At 45.0% G+C, this 22860-nt stretch overlaps 2 protein-coding genes across 3 annotated transcripts in view; both read right to left on the minus strand.

Moving 5' to 3' along the window:
• Nucleotides 1–22860, minus strand: part of LOC134338891 (H-2 class II histocompatibility antigen, E-S beta chain-like) — a 281277-nt gene that overhangs the window by 133337 nt on the left and 125080 nt on the right. The gene's annotated exons all lie outside the window — the stretch shown is intronic.
• On the minus strand, nt 1130–18479 carry LOC134339124 (class II histocompatibility antigen, B-L beta chain-like). Its single transcript, XM_063035458.1, has 5 exons — nt 18070–18479; nt 16842–17072; nt 14882–15163; nt 12936–13037; nt 1130–2831 (listed from the first exon to the last, which is right to left on the minus strand). Exons 1-5 carry the CDS (start codon nt 18185–18187, stop codon nt 2743–2745), a joined length of 822 nt encoding a protein of 273 aa, XP_062891528.1. The 5' UTR covers nt 18188–18479; the 3' UTR covers nt 1130–2742.

The raw sequence follows: 22860 nt of genomic DNA on the forward strand, positions 1-22860 counted from the left end.
GTAGGTGTTTGATGGTAGGAAATTGCACGTTATCCTGCGCTTCAGACAAATGTGAATCCTGTTTAGTATCTTAGTGTTTGAGTCTTGCCAAATGATCATGCTGTTATTTACAACATACAAAAGGCACACAATGGTCTGGGATTTTCAAAACTATCAACAACTTCAAATTAAAATGCAATTGCTATAGTCTACAAATCACTCAATTCCTGGGGCGGGGGGTGAGGGGGTGTTGCACCATTCTCAGAAATCCCCTATTGTGCCCATAGAGATTGCATGCTCCCTTTCCGTGGAAGCATTTGCACAAATGTAATACTGGAAGAGGGATAGTTAGTCAGCTCAAGCAGAGACCTTGACTGCCTGTTGCCTGGACCCGTGAATGGCCATTTTGGCTAGGCCCAGGAACGAGCCTACTGAGAGATATCTGAGTGACCCACCACGCCGCCGCCGCCCCCCCCCACAATACTGCGTGATTGTAGTTGATGAGCACAAGCATGACGTGCAGCCAGAACTTGAGCAGCAGCTTCTTCAGACATTCAAACCTCTCACACTCCACGTACATTCCGTGGCCATCTGCTCGTTCATACAAATATCTAACGAATCAATCATATTGCAGCAACTTAATGTATAAAACATGCAGAAATGTTCAAGAGGTTCAGTTGTTATTCAGACCAAACATCAGAATGGTGTTGAAATGTGATCCAAGTGACTTTGACGGTGAAATGAATGCTGGTGCCAGACGGGTGGTTCGAGTATCTCAGAAGCTGCTGAGAAAAGCTTTCCCCAACCATTGAGCACATCTACATGAAATGCTGTCGCAGGAAAGCAGCATCTATGATTAGGGAATCCCACCACCCAGGACATGCTCTCTTCTCACTGCTGCCATCATAAAGAAGGTACAAGAGCCTCAGGATAACTTCACTTCCCCATCATTGAAATGTTGCTACCACCAGTGGACTAATTTTCAAGAACTCTTCAGCTCACGTTTTTGATATTTATTCTTATTTATTATAATTTCTTTTTTGTATTTGCAGAATTTGTCTTTTGCCCAAGTTGATCTGGTCTTTTATTGATTGTGGGTGTTTTATGTCGGTTGAAAAGAAATCCCAGTGTTGACGTGTATTTTGATAATAAATTTATTTTAAAATTTGACCTCTGTTGGATTTTCATGCACAACAGTTTACAGAGAATGGTGTGAAAAAGAAAAAAAATCCAGTGACCGTCAGTTCTGTGTGCAAAAACGCCTTGTCAATCAGAGGGTTCAGAAGAGCATGGCCATACTGTTTCAAGCTGACAGGAAGGTGACAGTAATTTAAATAACCACACGTTACAACAGTGGGGTGCAGAAGAGCATCTCTGAATGCACAGCGTGTTCAACCTTGGTCAAGAGCAGCAGAAGACCACAAATATGCACTCAGTGGCCACTTTATTAAATACAAACAGCATCTAATAAAGTGGCCAATGAGTGTACTTTAGTTTTATGAATCATCTTGCTGTTGGATGACAAAGTGTGTTCAGATTTTATTTGAATCTACAAACATTCTTCATTCTTACAAGCAGGCGTGGCAACAGGAAGATTTTGCTCAGAGGTTACTTGTTCCCTTAAGGATGTAGGATTCAGCATCTCTCAATAACCTCTCTGCAGGCGTTGACAACACTGGTCTCCAGCACTGCAGTTAAACAAAAGCACAAGAAATACTGGAATCCGGAGCAATAGACACACAAAATGGTGGTGGAACTCTGCAGGTTAGGCGGCATCTATGCAGGGAAATAAACAGTGGATGTTTCAGGCTGGGAGCCTTCATCAGGACTGGAAAGGAGAGGAGGAGTGTGAGCTGTCAGGCAATAGGTGAAGCCAGAGAGAGCTGGTGGGTTGGGGAGTGGGGATGGTGACAAGCTGGGAGGTGATAGGTGGAAAAGGTAACCGCTGAAGAAGCAAGAATCTGATAGGAGAGAATAGTTGACCATAGTGGGAAGGGAAGGAGGAGGAACACCAGAGGGAGGCAATGGGCAAATGAGGATAAGGGAACAGGTAAAAGTGGAGCCAGAATATGGAATAGACAAGGAAGAAGTGTGGGGAGGGCAATTTCCTAGCTAGAAAAATCAAAATTTACGCCATAAGGTTGGAGCCCCCATGTGGAACACAGGGGTTGCTCCTCCAACTTGAGTTTAACCTCATCATGGCAGTAAGGAAGTCATGGACAGACATGTTGGAATGGGAATCGTCATCATCATCACGTGCCATGTTGTAGGACATGGATGTTGTAGGTCATAGGTTCTTGGCAAATTCTACAGAAGTGCCCATTGCTTTCTTCTGGGCAGTTGTTTTACAAAACATGACTCCAGCCACTATTAATACTCCCCAGGGATTGTTTGCCTGGCTATTGCCAACTGGCAATGGTCACATATGTTATGTACCAGCTGCTCATATGACCATCCACCACCCGCCCCTATGGCTTCATGTGACCCTGATCATGGGGCTAAGCAAGTGCTACACCATACCCAAAGGTGACCTGCAGGCTACTAGAGGAGAGAAGCATCTTACACCACCTTTGATAGAGATGTATCTACACTCCCACCACCCCCCAGGAATGGGAATAGGAAGTCAAATTAAAATGGTTTAAACTCAAGGTAAAGAGCTGCATTACAAAGCAGTCAGATTCCAATACACCTCAGGCCAACAAGAATGAGACGGTGGATATCAGATGTTCGACTGCCAGCAGGTTGTGAATTTGACATTTTGTTTTAAGCTTCTGTTGTGCATTCAGAGGCAAGTCCTGGCAACTCGCCGATTTCTTCTTGCAGACGGTGGACCCCACTCTGTGAGCAGACTTCTGAGAAGAAACAAGAAGAGGGTTGATGAAGATACGGACTGTGGAATATTAAGGTAGCACCAGTCAACAGTATGTAATACTTAAGGATATAATTCAGGATATAAGAGATTAGTCAGACTACACTTGGAGTATTGTGAGCATTTTTGTACCACAAACTCAATAATGGATGTACTAGCATTGGTATTGGAGTGGCCCCAGATGAGGTTCACGAGAATAATCCTGGGAATGAAAGAGTTAATGCATGAGGAGCATTTGAAGGCTCTGGGTCTATAGTCACTGGAGTTTAGAAGGATGGGGGAGGGGTGGGTGGGACCTGGTTGGAGTGGATGTGAGACCTGGGGGAGTCTAGGTCCAGAGGGCTCAGACTCAGAGTAGAAGGATGTCCTTTTAGAACAGAGATAAGGAGGAATTTCTTTCACCAGGGGGTTGTGAATCTGTGGAGTTCATTGCTACAGGTGGCCGTGGAGGAGAAGTCATTGGGTATATTTAAAGCTGAGCTTGATAAGTTCTTGATTAGTAAGAGTGTCAAAGGTTATGGGGAGAAAACAGGAGAATGGAGTTGAAAGGGATGATAAATCAGCCATGATGGAATGGCGAAGTAAACATGATGGGCTGAATGGCCTAATTCTGCTCCTCTGTCAAATGGTTACAGCCTCCTGACCCCAAGTTCCTGTGTGCATAGTCTGCCCTAGTTAGCTTTTCTGATGTTTACCAGATACAAAATGGGGTGTATGAGATGTCCATGGAGGGCTAGCACTGCTGGTGAAGGAACTTGTCGTGTCACTTCTTGGGCAACTCACTCACATTGGTCCCTGACTGACACTCAGCTCTCACCTGCGGCTCCAAGTAGCTGTATAGGTGTGACAGCGGCCACACCCCAGTACATTGCTTCGATGGACAGGTTAAAGCAGGTGAGGTTAGCCGGCGGCCTCATACCACAGTGAGATAGGAACATGCCCATCCGAGCACGCAAAGAGATGCGGACTGAGTGGATGAGGTCAACAGTGAGATTCAACAGCTAGGAAAGCAGTTCTGTGACACTTCATGGAGAGGAAAGGGCACAAAAAGGTACAGAAGAAGTCATGGTCGTCCACTGCAATGAAGGAAGACTTCAGCTGTGACAACTACTCATACCACTGGTGCAGGACTTTCAAGTTTGAGAGAGTGCAGCTGCCCCAGTGTAGCGGTTTTTCCACTTTAAAAACTCTCCTGCACTGGTTTCAAACTCATCATCAGATATGACAGATATCCAAACAATCATATAGATACAAGGCTAACAAGAGAAGATCTGCAGATTCTGGAAATCCAAGCAAAATGCTTGGAGGAACTCAGCAGGCCAGGCAGTGTCTATGGAAAAGAGTAAACAGTCGACGTTTTGGGCCAAGACCCTTCAACAGGAGTGGAGAAAAAAAGATGAGGAGTAGAGTTCTGCTGAAGAATAGGTAAAAATGTTTACTCTTTTCCATAGACGCTGCCTGTCCTGCTGAGTTCCTCCAGCATTTTGTGTGTGCTATCCAGATACAAGGTATTACTGACACTGTTGAAGTGATTGCACAGCAAAGAATTTGCATTGTCTTAATGTAATTTCCCCCCATATCAAACAGGATTAACGGTTACTCTTGATGACACAGACGTTGGTGGACAGTGTAGTAGGTTGTTGTAGGTTACAGCTGGACATTGGCAGGATGCAGAGCTGGGCTGAGAAATGGCAGATGGAGTTCAGCCCAGAAAACTGAAGTGGTTCACATTGGAAGGTCGAATTTGAAGGCAGAGTAAAAGGTTAATGGCAGTATTCTGAGCAGTGTGGAGCAACAGAGGGATCTTTGGGTCCACGTCCACTGAAATCTCAAAGTTGCCATGCAAGTTGAAAGGGTGGTTAAGAAGGCATATGGTATGTTGGCCTTCATTAGTCGAGGGAGTGAGTTCAAGAGCTGAGAGGTAATGATGCAGGTCTACAAAACCCAGGTTAGACCACACTTGAAATGGTGTGTTCAGTCCAGGTCTCTTCATTAGAGCATAGAACATAGAAACCTACAGCATATTACAGGCCCTTCAGCCCACAATGTTGTGTCAACCATGTAACCTACTCTAGATAATGCCTTGAATTTCCCTACCGCATAGCCCTGCATATTTCTGAGCACCATGTACCTATAAGGCCCTATATGTATCTGCATCGACAACCGTTGCTGGCAGAGCATTCCAATCACCCACTGCTCTCTGCATGAGAAACTTAGCTCTGACATCCCCCTTGTACCTAATTCTAAGCACCTTAAAACCAAATCCCCTTGTGTTAACCACTACAGCCCTGGGAAAAAGCCCCAGCTATCCACATGATCAATGCCTCTCATCATCTTATACTCCTCTATCAGGTCACCTATCATCCTCCATCGTTCCAAAGAGAAAAGGCCAAGTTCACTCAATGTATTCTCATAAGGTCTGCTCTCCAATCCAGGCAATATTCTTGTAAATCTCCTCTGCACTCTTTGTATAGTATCCACATCCTTCCCGTAGTGAGGTGGGCAGGATTGAACACAGTACTCCAGGTGGGTCTGTAGTTTTAAAATTACCTCACGGCTCTTGAACTCAATCCCATGGTTGGTGAAGGCCATCACACCATACACCTTCTGCTGTCAACCTGCCCAGCAGCTTTGAGTGTTCCATGGACACGGACCCCAAGATCTTGCTGATATTCCACACTGCCAAGTGTCCCACCATTAATATTATATTCTGTCTTCAAATTTGACGTACTGAAATGAACGACCACACCTCTCTGGGATGAACTCCATCTGCCACTTCTCAGTCCGGTTCTGCATCCTATCAAAGTCCTGCTGTAACCTCTGACAACCCTCCAGACTATCCACAACACCCCCAACCTTTGTGACATCTGCAGACTTACTAACCCGCTCTTCTACTTCCTCATCTAGGTCATTTATAAAAACCAGAAAGAGGAAAGGTCCCAGAATAGATCCCATCCTCACCATCCTCCATGCAGAATACGAACCATCTACAACCACACTTTACCTTCTGTGGGCAAGTTAGTTCTGGGTCCACAAAGCAAGGTCTCATTGGATCCCATGGCTTATTACATTCTAAATGAGCCTTGCATGGGGAACCTTATTAAATACCTTACTGAAATTCATATACACTACATCCACTGCTCTACCTCCATCAATGTGTTTTGTTACAACCTCAACGAATTCAGTCAGGCTCGTAAGGCATGACCTGCCCTTGACAAAGCTATGCTGATGATCCTTAATTAGATTATGTCTCTCCAAATGCTCATAAATCTTTCCTCTTGGGATCTTCTCTAAAAGCTTGCCCTCCACTGAAGTAATGCTCACTGGTCTATAATTTCCTGGGTTATCTCTACTCTCTTCCTTGAACAAGGAAACAACATTTTCAACCCTCCAATCCTCTGGTACTTCTCCCATCCCTATTGATGATGCAAAGATCATCACCAGAGCCTCAGCAATCTCCTCCATCACTTCCCACAGTAGCCTGGGGTATATATCGTCCAGTCCCGGCGGCTTATCTAACTTAATACCTTTCAACAACTACAGCACATCCTCTCTCTTAATGTCTATACACTCAAGCGTTTCATTCTGCTGTAAGTCATCCCCACAATTGCCAAGGTCCTATTCACTGGTGTATGCTGAAGCAAAGTATTCATTATGTAGCTCAGCTACCTCCTCCGGCTCTGTGCATACATGATCGGTCCTATTCTCACACAGTCCATCCTTATGCTCTTCACATACTTGTAGAACGCTTTAGGCTTTTCCTTAATCCTGCTCGTTAAGGCCTTCTCATGGCCACTTCTAGCTCTCCTAATTTCATTCTTGAGCTCTTTCCTAGCAACCTTGTAATTTTCTATAGCTCTATCCTAGTTTCTTGAATCATTCATAAGACTTTCTTCTTAACTGGATTTTCCACATCCTTTGTACACCATGGTGCTTTTACCCTACCGTCCTTTTCCTGCCTCAATGGAACATACCTATACAGAACGCCATTTACATGTTCCCTGAACAATTGGCACATTTCTGCCATGTATTTTCCTCAGAACATCTGCTCCCAATTTATATTCCCCAGTTCCTGCTTAATAGCATTGTATTTCCCCTACCCCAATTAAATATTTTCCCAAATTGTCTGCTCCTATCCCTCTCCATCTCTATTGTAAAGGAGGTAGAGTTCTGACCACTTCCTCCAAAATGCTCTCCAACCAAGAGATCACATACCTGAACAAGTTAATTTCCTGATACAAGATCAAGTACAACCTCTCCTCCAGTTGGCATATCTACATATTGCAACAGGAAACCTTCCTGAACACACCTAACAAACTCCACCCCATATAAACTCCTTGCTCTAAGGAGATGCCAGTCAATATTAGGAAAGTTAAAATCACCCATCACAACAACCCTACTATTATTGCACCATTGCAGAATCTGCCTCCATGTCTGCTCCTCAATGTCTCTGTTAGTATGGGGGGGGGGGTCTATAAAACATTTAGCAGGGTTATCACCCCCCTCCTGTTTCTGACGTCCACCCACAGTGACTCAGTAGACAATCCCACCATGATATCCTCCTTTTCTGCAGCTGTGGTACTATCCCTGATTAGCAATGCCACTCTCCCACCTCTTTTGTCTCCCTCTCTGTCCTTTTTGAAACATTTGAAGCCCAGCACTCTCAGCAGCCACTCCTGCCCCGAGACAGCCAAGTATCTGTAATGGCTACAACGTCATAGTTCCACACTCTAAGATAATTCGCCTTGTTTATGATACTCCTTGCAGTAAAATAGACACATCTCAAACCATCTGGCTGAGTCAATCTTTGCTCTATCATCTGCTTATCCTTCGTCACAAACTACAAGCTGTGTCTACTTGTGTGCCAACCACTCCATCCTCTGCCTCTTCACTTCGGTTCGCACCCTCCCGCAAAATTAGTATGAACCCTCCCCAAGAGCATTAGCAAACCTCCCTCCCAGGATATTGGTTCCCCTCTAACTCAGGTACAACCTGTCCCACGTACAGGTCACTGCTCCCCAGAAAAGGTTCCAATGATCCAAGAACTTGAAACCCTGTCCTTGCACCATCTCCAAAGCCGCTCTGTGATATCTTCTTATTCTGACCTTTCCTAGCTCATGGCACTGGGAGTAATCCAGAGATGACCACCTTGGAGGTCCTGCTCTTCAGCCGCCTTCCTAACTCCCTAAACTTACTGTGCAGGACCTCTACCCTCTCCTACCTATGTCATTAGTACCAACATGTACCATGACCTCCGGCTGCTCACCTTCCCCTTCAAGAAGAATGTAGAAAGTTTAGAGAGAGTGCAGGGGAAATTTACCAGAATGCTGCATAGATTGGAGAGCATGTCTTATGAGAATATGTTGAGTGAGTTAGGGCTTTTCTCTTCACAGCGAAGCAAGATGAGAAGGATGAGAAAGGTGTATAAGAGGCAATGGTCGAGCGGATAGCCAGAGACTTTCCCAGGGCAGAAATGGCAAATATGAAGGGGCATAATTTTAGGTGACTGGAGGAAAGTATAAGGGGGGCTTAGGGGTAAGTTTATATTTTAAAACACAGGAAGTGGTGAGTGTGAGGAATTCCCTGCTAGGCGTGGAGGTAGAAGCAGAAACATTAGGGATATTGAAAAGACTCTGAGGCACACAGATGAAAGGAAAATATAGGGCTATGTTGGAGGGAAGGATAAGTCTGATCTTAGAGTCGGTTATAAGAGTAGACTACAACATGGGCCTGTACTGTGCTACAGCGTTATATGGTGTGTTCTATTTCGAAAATGTTGCCTTTCAGAAGGAGACCAATCCATGGACAACTGTACCTTGTGCTAGTATTTCATCCACCTGCCCTGACTCTGACATCAACAGGGAATTTCACAACAATGAATCCTAGCTCTATCGTCACCCAATTGTTAGCAGATCTGGATTTATTGGATGGGGATCAGGAGTATTAATTCCTACTTCCGGTAATTTTTCTCCATCCCCCTCCTTTCTCCATTTCCCATTCTGGTTCCCTCTTACCTGTTCCTTTCTCCACCCCTGTCCACCATCTCCTTCTGACACCCCTTCCTCCTTCCCTTTCTCCTCTCCTTTCTTAGCACATTCCTTCTTCTTCAACCCTTTACCCCTTTCCTTCCAGCTTCTCACTTCATCCCCCATGCCCCCCACCCAGCCACCTTCCCCGTCAACTTGTCTCACCTATCATCAGTCCGCTTGCAGTTCTTCCCCCCAAAATTGGATTGATAAACCAATTGTCTATTCTTGCCATGTGCTTGAAGGAATGGAAGCTGCCATTTTGTGAAACTCCTCTATAGGCACCATTTTGTGAACTGTTTGATGAACTGATTCTTGCTGTGAGATAATTTAATCAGAGCAATTGAACGCAGAAACAAGGAGTCGCTGCTATTGAACTGCTAAACCTGAGATCATAGATAGACTGCGTGTTGTGTACAATGGCATTATCTCTGCTCAGTGTTCGGGCGACCTGGTTTGAACCAGTGTCGAAGAGAACAAAAGAAGTCATCTAAGGCATGAAGTTGTGTAGCCCTTGTTCTACATCCTATGGGAATCTGTTACAGGTCAGTCGGAAGACCTTGAGCAAACAAGATGGAAATGCATCATTTGAATTGTTGAGCAAGACTAAGAGTTAGGAGCTTCAAATACAAAATGGCGAGATCTCTAGAGACTAACCATCACAATGAGGAATCTCCATGCTGTGAGCTGGGAGAAGAAAGAATCAGAAGTCAGGTCAACAGGAGATCCTCTATATATGTAAAAGTGGTCTGAGTGAGTATTGAGGGAACAGTAGAATTCATATTTTAAGTCAATATAGTTACGTGGTTGTTTGCGCAGAGATAATAAAGTGCGAGCTTTGATTAATTAAGAGTTGTGTAGTGAATTCCGTAACTTAGATCAGTTAATGAAAACACAGGAAAGCAGCATCCATCATCATGCACCCCAACCATCCAGCCCAGGCTCTCTTCTCATTACTACTATTGGGCAGGAGGTACAGGAGCCTCAAATCCCACACAACCATCAGGAACAGTCACTATCCCTCAACTGTCAGGCTGCTGAATCAATTGTGGACAACTTTTTTAAATAGCGATACAGCATGGAGTAGGTCCTTCTGGCCCTTTGAGCCACACTGCCCAGCAATCCCCCGATTTATGAACAATGACTAATTAACCTACCAACCGGTATGTCTTTGGACTGCGGAAGGAAACCAGGCCACCCGGACAAAACCCATGCACTCACCAGGAGAACATACAAATTCCTTACGGGCAGTGACAGGATTTGAACCCGGGTTGCCTTTACTGTAAAGAATTGTGCTAACCACTGCACGACTGTGCTGCCCCTCTTTTACTTAGAGACTTCATTGAACTAATTCCACACCTACAGACTCACTTTCAAGGACTCTGCAACTGGGCCCCAGAATTATTTATTTATTTTATTTGCACAATTTGTCTTCTTTTGCACATTGTTTATTGGTCAGCTTTTGATTATGTATCATTCTTCATAAATTTGATTGTATTTATTTTCCTGTTTATGGGGTGGCATGTATGTACTTGGATAATGAATTTAATCATAAGACATAGAAGCAGAATTAGGCCATTCAGCCTATTGAGTCTGTGCTGGCTATTCCATTCCAGCTGATCTATTATCCATCTCAACCCCATTCTCCTGCTTTCTCCCCATGATCTTTGATGCCCTTACTAAACTTTAATAAATTTTAATTTTAACAAATTGCAATAAAAATTACAAATTTACTCTGACTTTGGTGGTTACACCGCTCAGAAGAGGCCACATGAAAATAATATGCACAGCACGGAAGACACAATCAAGATGCTGATTTGATGACACAATCAATCTAGAAAGGGGCATCTACCAATTATATCGTACTTCCTGCCTATAATTTGAATGAATAAAGGTATGTTTTAGAAACAAAGAACTGTTCAACATAGGAAAAGGCCATTTGGTTTACAATATTTGTACTGATCACAATACCAAATTACACTAACTCCCTGTAAATGGTCTACACTCAATTATTAGATACACCTGTACGTTAGTGCAAATATATAATCAGCCAACCATTCATCAACTCAATGCATAAAAGCGTGCAGACATGGTCAAGAGGTTCAGTTGTTGATCAGGACAAACACCAGACTGGGGAAGAAGTGCGATCTAAGTAACTTTGACCACGGCCTATCTCTGAAAGTTAAAACTCTTTAATCCAGCACCCTTGGGACCTGAGTGGTGCTGACTACACAAAATATCTCTTCAGACCTGATGACTGGTCTTGGCCCGAAATGTCAACTGTTTATTCCCCTCCATAGATGCTGCCTGACCTACTGAATTCTTGCAGCGTTGTGCGCATGTGTCTGTGTGCGTTGCTCTGGATTTCCACCACCCGCAGAATCTTTTGAGTTTAGAAACTGTCCCCTGGTCATTTGCCTCTGACCAGGGGTACGATTCTTTCAGACACTCCCAAGTCACATGAGGGTTCCAAGAACCATTGTCAACCCGGAGTTATACTGATGGCTGAAAGATCATTGGGAGTTTAATTAGCTACAGGTTAGTGCAGATCAGAATCTGGTTAATATCACTGATATAAACTCAGTGTCCACTTTATTAGATACACCTGCTTGTTAATAGAAACATCTAATCAGCCAATCATGAGGCAGCTCGATGCATGCAGACACTATCAAGAGGTTCAGTTGCGCAGACTAAACATTAGAATGGGGAAAGACGTGATCTAAGTGAGTTTGACTGTGGAATGATTGTTGGTTCCAGACGGGGTAGTTTGAGGGTCTCAGAAACTGCTGATCCGCTGGGATTTTCACATACAACAGTCTCTAGAGTTTACAGAGAATGGGGTTAAAACCAAACAAACAAAGAAAACATCCAGTGGAGTAGCAGTTCTGTGGGTGAAAATGCCCTGTTAATGAGAGAAGTCAGAGGAGAATGGCCAGATTGGTTTAAGCCGACAGTAACTCAAATAACCACCCATTACTACAGTGCATCTCTGAGTGCACAACATGTTGAACTTTGAAATTGATGGGCTGCAGCAGCAGAAGACGATGAACATACACACAGTGGCCCCTTTATTAGGGGTGTATGAGGAACATAATAAAGTGGCCACTGAGGGTATAATGGCTCCACATCTTGCCTGTTCACTTGTCTGCCAAAATGGTCTTAAACATTGCTATCGTATCTCGTTTCACCACCTCCCCGGTACCCCTGGTGCCGACCGCTCTCGGTGTAGAACAGTTCTCCTCACAAATATCCATTAACGTTTCCTCTCTCACCATGAATCTGCACCATCGAACATTTGATAAACACAAGGGGTTCTGCAGATGCTGGAAAATCCAGAGCAACAAACATAAAATGCTGGAGGAATTCAGCAGGTGAGGCAGCAACGATGGAGGGGAACAAACAGTCAATGTTTCAGGTCAAGAACCTTCGTCAGGACCGGAGTGGAAGGAGACAGAAGTAAGAATAAAGTGGGGTGAGGGAAAGGAATACATGACACTGGGATAGTGAGTAGCATCCAACCTGATGGCATGAATATTGATTTCTCTAACTTCTGGTAATATCTCTCCCCTTCCCATCCTATATTTATCCATTCCCCACTCTGGCTACCCATTACCCCTTCACTTCTCCTCACCTGCCCAGTGCCTCCCTATGGTGTCCCTCCACCTTCCTTTTCTTCCAAGGTCCAATCTCCTCTGCCATCAGATTAGGTGAGTGTGGGGAGCTGATTGAATGTCTCTAGTGTGTAGGTGTGGGGTGGGGGGTGGTTAATTGGAGCTAATGGGAATGTTGGAAGAACAAAGTTGGATAAATGTAATTGGATATTTGATGGTCAGTATGAACTAACGGTCTGTTTCCTGTTTGAATTACTTCTTGTTCTCTGACCTGCCCTTGTGTTATACCACACTTAGTGTAGATCTTGGTGTGATAACCCTTGCTGAATCATTGGGTCTCGGATGACCAGATTGGGTATTTGGCCCATTGGATACCTGCAGCTTCTTTTATGAAATGCATGAAGGAAAGGAGTTTCCCGGACCGATGAGTATGTGCAAAAATATTCCTACCTTTCCACTTGACGATTCCTCCGGACACTGCCATCAGAATGCCAATTATTCCAGCGATTACTCCAATCACATATCCATAGACTGGTTTGGTATTCTTGGGAACTAGGAAAATCAGTAAAACTGGGGTCAGAAGATATTACAGCAGAGAGCAGTTTGGTCTCAGTTGGTCAGAATATATTACAGCAGACAGTTTAGATGAATATTGTGGGGTGATCTCATTCAATCCTATCAAATATTGAAAGGCCAAAATAGTTTGGACACAGAGAGGGTGTTCCAAATACTGGGAGAGTCTCGGACCAGAGGACACAGCCTCAGAATAGGACAGAAATAAGGAGGAATTTCCTTAGCTAAATCCCTGGAATTCATTACCACATATTGCTCTGGAGGCCAAGTCATTGGCTATATTTAAGGGTGAAGTTTATAGGCTCTTAATTTTTAAGGGTGTCAAAGGTTATGGGGAGAAGGCAGAAATATCGGGTTGAGAGGATAACAAATCAGTCATGATCACATGCCAGAACAGACCCAATAGGCCAAATAGACAAATTCTGCTCCTATAATTTATGATCTTATGATGATCAGCATGGACCAGTTGGGCTGAAGGGCCCATATCTGTATAACTCCATGACTGATGTAGAAAGAGGAGCTACTAGTCCTCACCAAGTTACAGTAGGATTCTGTTCCTGAGAACCATTTGTAACCTGAATGGGTTGAAAATGTGAACCCAATCACCCAATCATGTGGCAGCAACTCGACGCAAAAAAAGCATGCAGACATGGCCAAGAGGTCCAGTTGTTGTTGAAACCAAACATCAGAATGAGGAAGAAGTGTGATCTCAGTGACTTTGATTATGGAATCTGGTCAAAATGGTACCTGCGTACAATGTCTACTCGGTCGACATCTATCAGAAAATTCATGAAAATGGTTATTTCACTTCTTTTACGTCTGCTTCTCATCTTAAACGTGTTTCTGGAACTGTTACGCATCTGTGATTTACAGTCTGAAGATCAACAGAGTGACTTAGTGCTTTGCTGTTTCAATGAAAGTGAGTGCAAGCTCGAACGGCCTTAAAGTGAAATAGTTTAGAGATGGTGCACCAGCCAATGATAGACTCCATTTCACCGATTAAAGCATCGAGGAAAATTGAAATCAAGATGAGTGCAGAAAGGTGAGTGAGGGTTTAGCACTGACTGCTGTTTGATTGCAGGGAGGGATCTCTCTGTTGTCAGATGAGTTGTGTAGTACCTTTCACTCACTGTTGCCGGAGGGTAGGCCTCTGTGTTTCAGTAGTCTCTCTATCTCTATCTCCCAACACTGGTCAGAGGATAATACTGGGGCTCTGCGGCAATTATTTCTCGTTATTGTGTGGCGTGTTTTGTTAGTTCTTTGTGTGAAAGAAAGGAGTTTGGGGTTTGATGTTCTTGTTCTTGACAGCTTTTTTTTGTGTGGTGTGGGTTTTGATGTTTATCTTTGAATGATTTCTGTGCATTTATTTGTACTGTGGCTATCTGGAGAAGAAGAATCTCGGAGTTGTATACTGAGTACATAATTTTTTAATAAATGAACCTTTGAACGATTGTTGATGCCTGACGGGGTGATTTGAGTATCTCAGAGACTGTTGAGCTTCTGGGATTATCAGGCACGAGTCTCTAGAGTTTACAGTGAATACTGTGAGAAAAAAAAGACAACACCAAACATCTATTGAGTGGCAGTTGTGGGCGAAAACACCTTGTCAGTGAGATTTCAGAGGAGAATGGCCAGACTGGTTCACGCTAGTGGATGGGCTACAGCAGCATAAGACCATGACCTTACACTCAATGGTCACTTTATTATGTAGAGGAAGTGCCTAATAAAGTGGCCACTGAGTGTATAATATAGTGTTGGACAGAGTGTGAACCAGATCATCACCAGTACACTGGACCCCAAATTATTCAGACTCTGAGCCTTACCCCAAACTGCATGCAGCTTTCCAGGGACGCTCAAATGCTTGATTTCACAAGTGTAAGTGTCACCCTTCCCGGGGTCAATGTTGACCTGTTGCCGGACTTGGAATGTCCCATCCCGGTTGGGTAAAATGCTTGTATTTAGCACTTCCCGATCGATTCCTTCACCATTCCGCAGCCACATTACGTGGATATCCTTGGGATAAAATCCATGCACTTGGCATGTCAGGGCCAAGGTATTCTCTCTGTTCTTCATGTGTCTTGAGGTTATTGTGATAGTCGGCTTCGCTGCAGTGGACAGAAACACATTGAAGCTGAACTTGGTTACAGGATCAGAAAAAGTAAAGAGTAACGGAATTTCAAAGTTCAAAGTATGCTTATTATTAAAACATCTATACATTATACAGCCTTGAGATTCCACCATGATAGAATGGCAGACTAGACTCGATGGACTAAATGGCCTATCTCTGAAGGCTAAAACCCTTTAATCTTGCATCCTTGGGACCTGACTGACACTGGACCATAGAAATTGTCTCCTTTAGTCCTAGTCTCGGCCCAAAATGTGTGTGTGTGTGTGTGTTGCTCTGGATTTCTACCACTTGAAGAATCTTTAGTGTTTAGATACTGTCCCCTGGGTCATTTGCCACTGACCAGGGGAATGGTTCTTTCAGACACTCCCAATTCACACAAGGGTTTCAAGAACTGTTGGCAACCCAGAGTTTCTGTAAGGTGGAAATACTGCTGGCCAAGAAATCAAAAGTTGAATTGGGAGGTTAATTAGCTACAGGTTAGTGCAGATCAGAATCAGGTTTGATATCAATAACATACACCCAGTGTCCACTTTACTAGGTACACCAGCTCATTAATAAAAATATCTAATCAGCCAATCATGTGGCAGCAATGCAATGCATCAAAGCATGCTGGCATGGTCAAGAGGTTCAGTGGTGACAGACCAAACATCAGAATGGGGAAGGAATATGATTTAAGTGACTTTGACTGTGGACAAGGTGGGGTAGCTCAGAAACTGCTGATTTCCTGAGATTAAAACACACGACAGTCTCTAGAATTAACAAAGAATGGTGTGACAAAGAAAAAAACATCCAGTGGGCGGCAGTTTTGTGGGCGAAAACGTCTTGTTAATGAGAGAGGTCAGAGGAGAATGGTCCGGACTGGTTCAATCGAACAGGAAGACAACAAGAACTCTAATCAGCACGTGTTACAACAGTGGTGGGCAGAAGAGCAACTCTGAATGCCTTAAAGTCGATGGGCTACGGCAACAGAAGACAACGAACATACACTCAGTGGCCAATTTAGTAGGCACAGGAGATACCTAATAAAGTAGCCACGGACTATGAGGTCATGAAATTTGTTGTTTTGCATAAAAATACAAATTACTAGAATAAAGATTTAAATTAAATTAGGTCAAATAGCAAAAATAGTGCGTTTCTGTTCATGGACTGTTCATAAATCAGATGGCAGAAGGGAAGAAGCTCTTCCTGAATCACTGAGTGTGTGCCTTCAGGCTCCTGTACCTCCTCCCTGATCGCTCCTTGAAGATTCCTGAATGCTAAGGAGGCTAGTGTCCATGATGGAACTGACTGAGCTCACAACCTTCTGCAGCTTCTTTCAATACTTTGCAGACTCTGCACCCCGCCCCATATGCCGCCAGTTAGAATGCTCTCCACGGTACATATGTAGAAATTTGAGCAAATCTTTGGCGGCATATCAACCTTCCTCAAGCTCCTAATGAGATTGAGCTGCTGTCGTGCTACCCTCGTAACTGTCTCAATATGTAGGGCCCAGGATAAATCCCCAGAGATATTGACAACTAGGAACTTGAAATTGCTCACTCTCTCCACTTCCGACCCCTCTCTGAGGACGGGTGTTTGTGTGTTCCCTTGTCTTGTCCTTTCTGTCAAACTATAGCACAAAGCCTGTTTGAACATCACATTGACAACAAACTTACTAGTCAGAGCTCGAATGGCATTGCGAATTCGTGGCGCAACAACCTCAAGGACGTGGATAACTTGACTCATATTCTTTCTGTTCTTGTTCAGTATGTCCAAGTAAGGCTGTACAAGCGGATTGACAGCCACAGCCTTTGCTGTGTTGCAATCAAAATGAACGAACTCTTCGCCATTGTAAGCATATATCTCCAGACTGCCAAAATATAGAGTTACTTGAGCGATGCGCATCCCTGGGAAGCAAACAATAATCGATCCATTAGCCATTTGTGAGAGAGGAATGGCGCAGTTTAAAACCTTAAAATTTAATCGAATTGAAACAGCAAATTTGTCTCTTCCCTTTCTGTGGATACCACACAATGAAAAGGTACCATTCCACCTATGTTTTTACCAGAACCACCTCTCCCTCCCACTATAAAACTCCAATAATACAGTAGACTTGGGATTCGGTCTTGCTGGGTAAGCAAATCCTTCACCTTCACTCACTGCATCCACCTCCCTCAGTTCCGTGCCAACATTCCCACCTACCCCCTCGACCAAACCCCTCTCTTCACCCTCAACGCCCACCTCTCTCTCAATCTCCCTGTCCAAATCGATACATACCCTCGAAAGGCCCCTCCCTCAACACCCCTTCCACAGATATCTTTACTCACTATCTGCACCAAACTCTTCATCTACGCCCTCAGCACCCCGCCCTCTCTCGCTACACCCGCAGCGACCACTTTCCTCCCACTACAAACACCCTTGCTGCCCCCTGTCCACCTTCACTCCCTTGGCCCCCACTCTCCTTCGGAGACCCCTCTCCTCCCCTCAATCGACGCCCTTTCCCATTCCCACCCTCCATATGCGCCGCCTCCACCCCGCCCCACCCTCTCTCCCTAGGTGCCCGTTACCATCCGCTCCCCACCCTCCCTCGCTGCCTACTCCCCTCTCCACCCGATCATCTCTCGGTGTCCCCTCCCTTCCTCGGTGCTCCTCTCCTAGTGCTACCTCCCCTCCCTTCCTCGGTGCCCCTCTCCTCCCGACGCTACATCTCTGCCCCCTCCCCTCTTTCGTTGATCGCTCCCGTACCCTCCTCATCCTCCTTCGGTGACCCCTCGGCCTTACCCTCCCTTGGTGCCTCGGTGCCCTCTCCACTCTCCTCCCCTACCCACCCTATCCTCCCTCGGTGCCTCTTCACTTCCCCACCCGCCCTCGGTGCCCCCACTCCGCCCGGGCTGCGCCTCTCACCTAGGGTGGGAGAGCCGTTGAGGAGGAGGAGGAAGGCGGCGAGCATAGTGGGAGAGCGGCGTCGCCTCACGCCGGCTAGCTGGCTCACGGTTCGAAGAGACGGCATCACTACTCCCATCTCTTCCGCCGCGGACTGAGAACCTCCTTGCCTCTCGTTGCCTTTCCGCCCGACGCCCTGAACCGACTGCCAGCCGGCAGGTCCCGTAACTGGAGACGATCGTTGTAGAAGTTTCCCCTGCTGTGTGGGCGGCCGCTGCCACAGACAGGTGGGGCGGGGCGGGACCAACGCCTTCCATTTCCAAATGGCGCTTTATTCTCAACACTAGTTGAGAGGGAAGGTGATTGGGATACTAGGTGAGGGGTAAGGTGGGTGGGATATCAGGTGAGCGATAAGATGGGTGGTAGGAGAAGTGAGGATACCAGGTGAAAAGGGTTAGTAAGTGAGGCGGATGGTAGTTGGATGGATAGTGGATGGAGCAATGCATGTGAGGGGGAAGGTATGAGGCTGGTTCATTTTCTATTCCTATCAGATTTCTTCTTCCTCAGCCATTAACCTTTTCTACCAATCACCTTTCAGCTTCTTATCTCGAAACCTCAACCCATCCCACCCACCTTCCCCCACTCCTGGTCTCACCTATCACCTGCAGGCATGTACACCTTCCCCAACTCCCACCTTCTTACTCTGGCTTCTACCTTCACCATCCACCCCCCACTTTCATTTCCAGTCCCTTATGAAGGTTCTTGGCCTCTCGAGACATTGCCTGACCTGATGGGTTCCTCTGACATATTGTGTGTTTTACGTAAATATAGCATCTTTGAAGACGTTGCATGCCAATTAAGTGTGTCATCAAATGCGACGTTGAGATGCTAATGGTGATAGTTGCAAAGGTCAACAGATGTTTGAAGAAAGAGGTAGCTAAGCTACTTAGAACTTCATTTCATTCACTGAACTTCATTTTGAAGAGCCTCTTCTGTCCCAGTGTATCATGTGATTTGGATGGCGTATTTTGAAGTTCAAAGTAAAATTTATTATCAGAGTACATACCTGTCACCACATACAGCACTGTGATCCTTTATCTGTGGGCATACTTAGAAAATTTATAGAACAGTAACTGTAAACAGGATCTGTAAACTGTAAAGATCAGGAACTGGCAACTGTGAATAAACTGGGCAACTTGTTTCAGTCAGAACAAGGGGAAGTAAACTCAGTGGCTACTTTATTACCTGCAGTTGGTACCTAATAAGGCAGCAGCCATAGTACATCCACTTCGAGGTTCGATGTTTTGTGCATTCAGAGATGATTTTCTGTACACCACGCATAGTTATTTAAGTTACTGTCGGCTTGAACCAGTCTGGCCTTTCTCCTTTGACCCCTTTCATTAAGACAGCTTCTGGTTTGCCCACAGAACTGATATGACTGGATGTTTTTTTTTGTTTTCGGACCATTCTGTGTCAACTCTAGAGACGATTGTGAATATCCCATGAGATCAGCAGTTTCCGAGATTTTCAAACCACCCTATGTGGCACCAACAATCATTCCATTTTCAAAGTCACTTAGCTCACATTTCTTCCCCCATTCTGATATTTAGTCTGAACAACAACTGAGTCTCTTGACTACCTCTACATGCTTTTATACATCGAGTTACTGCTACATGATTGACTGATTAGATATTTGCATCAACGAGCAAATGTACAGATATAGCAAAGAAGTACATAATATTAAACATACTGTGGTATTGAAATATAACTCTCGCTTTGGCTAGCAGCTTAATAGAGGGGGTGATAGCCCCCGGCGCAGCCAAACTTAAGAAATCTCGTTTGGGTGGATGCTATGCAATGTGCCCCTAGAGCTGCAAAAGATCTTGCAACAATGTGCTCTTTATTTTTTTTTAAAGCTGCATAGACCAACAATTGTTCTGAGCAGGAAATTTTTACATGGCCTGAAAACTGTATGTGATACCTTGAATGTTATTTTTTCTTTAGTATGTGTACTATTGAATACTGAGAATGAAAATTGAAAAATCACATACTTTTTATTTATTAACTGAAGGGTATAATGTAATACAGTACAACAAAGAAAATCTTTTATGTTTCATAAACCTTTTTTGTTTTCTTTTCTTCCAGCTGCACGGCAACAAAGGCTATGTGTGTGGGAGCATTTCAGTTACACCATGGCTGTGCACCCGTGTGGCTTAGATGGAACGGTGCCTTAGACAGATTAGGAGAATAGGCAAAGAAGTGGCAGATGGCATGCAATGTAGGGAAGTGTATGCTCTTTCACTTTGGTAGAAGGAATAAAGGTATTGGCTGTTTTCTAAATGGGGAGAAAATTCAGAAAACAGAGGCATAAAAGGACTTGGTAGTTCTTGTGCAAGATTTCCCGAACGTTAACTTGCAGGTTGAGTCATTACTAAGGAAGGCAAATACAATATTGACATTCATTTCAAGAGCGATGGAAGATAAAAACAAGGATGTAATGCTGAGGGTTTATAAGGCATTGGCCAGACCACATTTGGAATATTGTGAGCAGTTTTGGGGCCCTTATCCGAAAGGATGTGACGGTATTAGAGAGGCTCCAGAGGAAGTTCAGAAGAATGATACCGGGAATGAAAGGGTTAACTAATGGCTGAACCTGTATTTGCTGGAGTTTAGAAGAATGAGTGGAGATCTCATTGAGACCTCCAGTGGACGTGGATGCTTCCAATAGTGAGAGAATCTAGGACCAAAGGGCACAGCCTTTAGAACACAAATGAGGAGATATTTCTTTATCCAGAGAGTGGAATTCATTGCCACAGACAGTCGTGAAGGCCAGATCATTGGGTATATTTAAAGAGACGTTGATAGGTTCTTGATTAGTAAGGGCGTCAAAGGTTATGGGAAGAAGGCAGGAGAACGGGGTTGATTGGAAAAATAGATTAACCTTGATGAAATGGTGGAGCGGATTCGATAGACTGAATGGCCGAATTCTGCTTCTGTGTATTATGGAAACCTCAGGGTAATAGTTGAATAGCTGAACAAATAAGGAACTAGCATCATAAAGGACCAGAGGGACACAGATACTGTATTATGGGTGATAATTTTAAGAGGTGCTGTCACTGAACACTAGGTGGTGTAAGAGACCAGGGATGAGGTAGGTGTCTTCACTGGAATTCCACAAAGTGCATCGTCAGCCCCCTGCTCCGTGTACACTCACGACCTTCTGGCCGGATTCTGCTCGAACCCCACCTACAGGTTTGCAGATGAGACCACTGTAGTGGGCTGGATCTCAGATACCAATGAGAGGAAGTAGAGGAAAGAAAGAGAGAGCCCAGTGGCATGGATTCGCGCTAACAACCTCTCCCCGACTGTCGGGAGAACAAAAGAGCTGGTCGTTGACTTCTGGAAGGGAGCGGTGCACGCACTCCTATTTACAGCACTGGTGACGGGGTGGAAAGCTGAAAATTTTTAGTAGAGAACATTATCAATAAGTTCTTCTGTTCCAACCACATAGATGCCGCAGCCAAGAAAGCGCACCATCTCTTCTATGTGCTCTGGAGACTAAAGAAATTTGTCTGCTCCCTTTGTACCCTCACCAATTTTTATCGATGCATCATGGAAAGCATCTTATTTGGATGCATTATGGTTTGGTTCGGCAACTTTTCTTCCTGAGGTCTGACACCTGACAATGCAGGAAATCACGGGAGCTGGTCCTAACTGCTCTGTGTCCGAAGATCAATGAAGAGTTTGAACCGCAGCACGGAAATTATTTGCAGTTCCATGAACACCAGAGCAGCACGTATAGTAGTCGTGATCGGTGCAGACTCTGGACCTTACCCCAAACTGCGCTCAGTCTCTCCAGGGCACTCCTGTACTCCAGTTGAGAATTGTAGGTGTTCGCCACCTGCTGGGGTCAACGCCGGCATGAAATCTACGTTGGAATCTCCTGTAAAATCCTTCGCTATTCCGCAGCCACGCTGTGTTAACGTCCCTTGGGTAAAATCCATCCACTCTGTACATCAGGACTGAGGGCTTTACTCCCACGTTCAGCTGTGTTAACGTTATGGTGATGGAACGTTTCGCCGCAGTGGAGAGAAACCATAAGACACAGGAGCAGAATTCAAAGGTCCAATTTAATGTGTACAATATACATCCTGAAATGTTTTTTCTTCGCAAACATCCACGAAAACAGAGAAGTGCCCCCAAGAATGAAGACAGTTAAACGTCAGAACCCCAAAGTCCCCTCCCCCCAGTTCTCCCCTCCCGCGCGTAAGCGGTAGCAAGCAACGATACCCCTCCCCCCACCAGTGAAAAAAAAACCCGCATCGGTACCATCATAGAGCCCAAGCGTGTGCTAAGCAATGGAGTTGACATGGGCAAAGTTACCCCAAAAGCTTTGCATTTCTCCCATTCGACAAACCGCAGGTTCTCTCTCTCCCTGGCAAGGGAAAGGGAGGTGTCCCCCCATTTTCACAGTGAGTGGGAGACATAACAACAACCCGCTGGTTATGATCGTAAAAATCCGTTTCTTCGTTTTTTTCCAGCTCTGTGTCCGAAGATTCGCGAAGACCTCTGGTTTCGGGCCCACAGCGTAAGACTTTCCGACCACCCCGACGACACACGAGTGTCCAGCCGTGGCAACGACCCTCGATCCGCCCATCTCCAGAGCCCCGAGATCTTAGGCTTCCGAACACGATCGAAATTCTCAGGTCAAACCCTTGTCAAACCGAATAACGGCCAGTTGTGGACCCCGAGAGCGGGTCCCATTCCCGTAAAAAACCGAAGCCTATGTCTAACCAGGTCAGGGCCTTCAAA

Source organism: Mobula hypostoma, chromosome 28 (assembly GCF_963921235.1).
Source record: "Mobula hypostoma chromosome 28, sMobHyp1.1, whole genome shotgun sequence".
NCBI lineage: Eukaryota > Metazoa > Chordata > Chondrichthyes > Myliobatiformes > Myliobatidae > Mobula > Mobula hypostoma.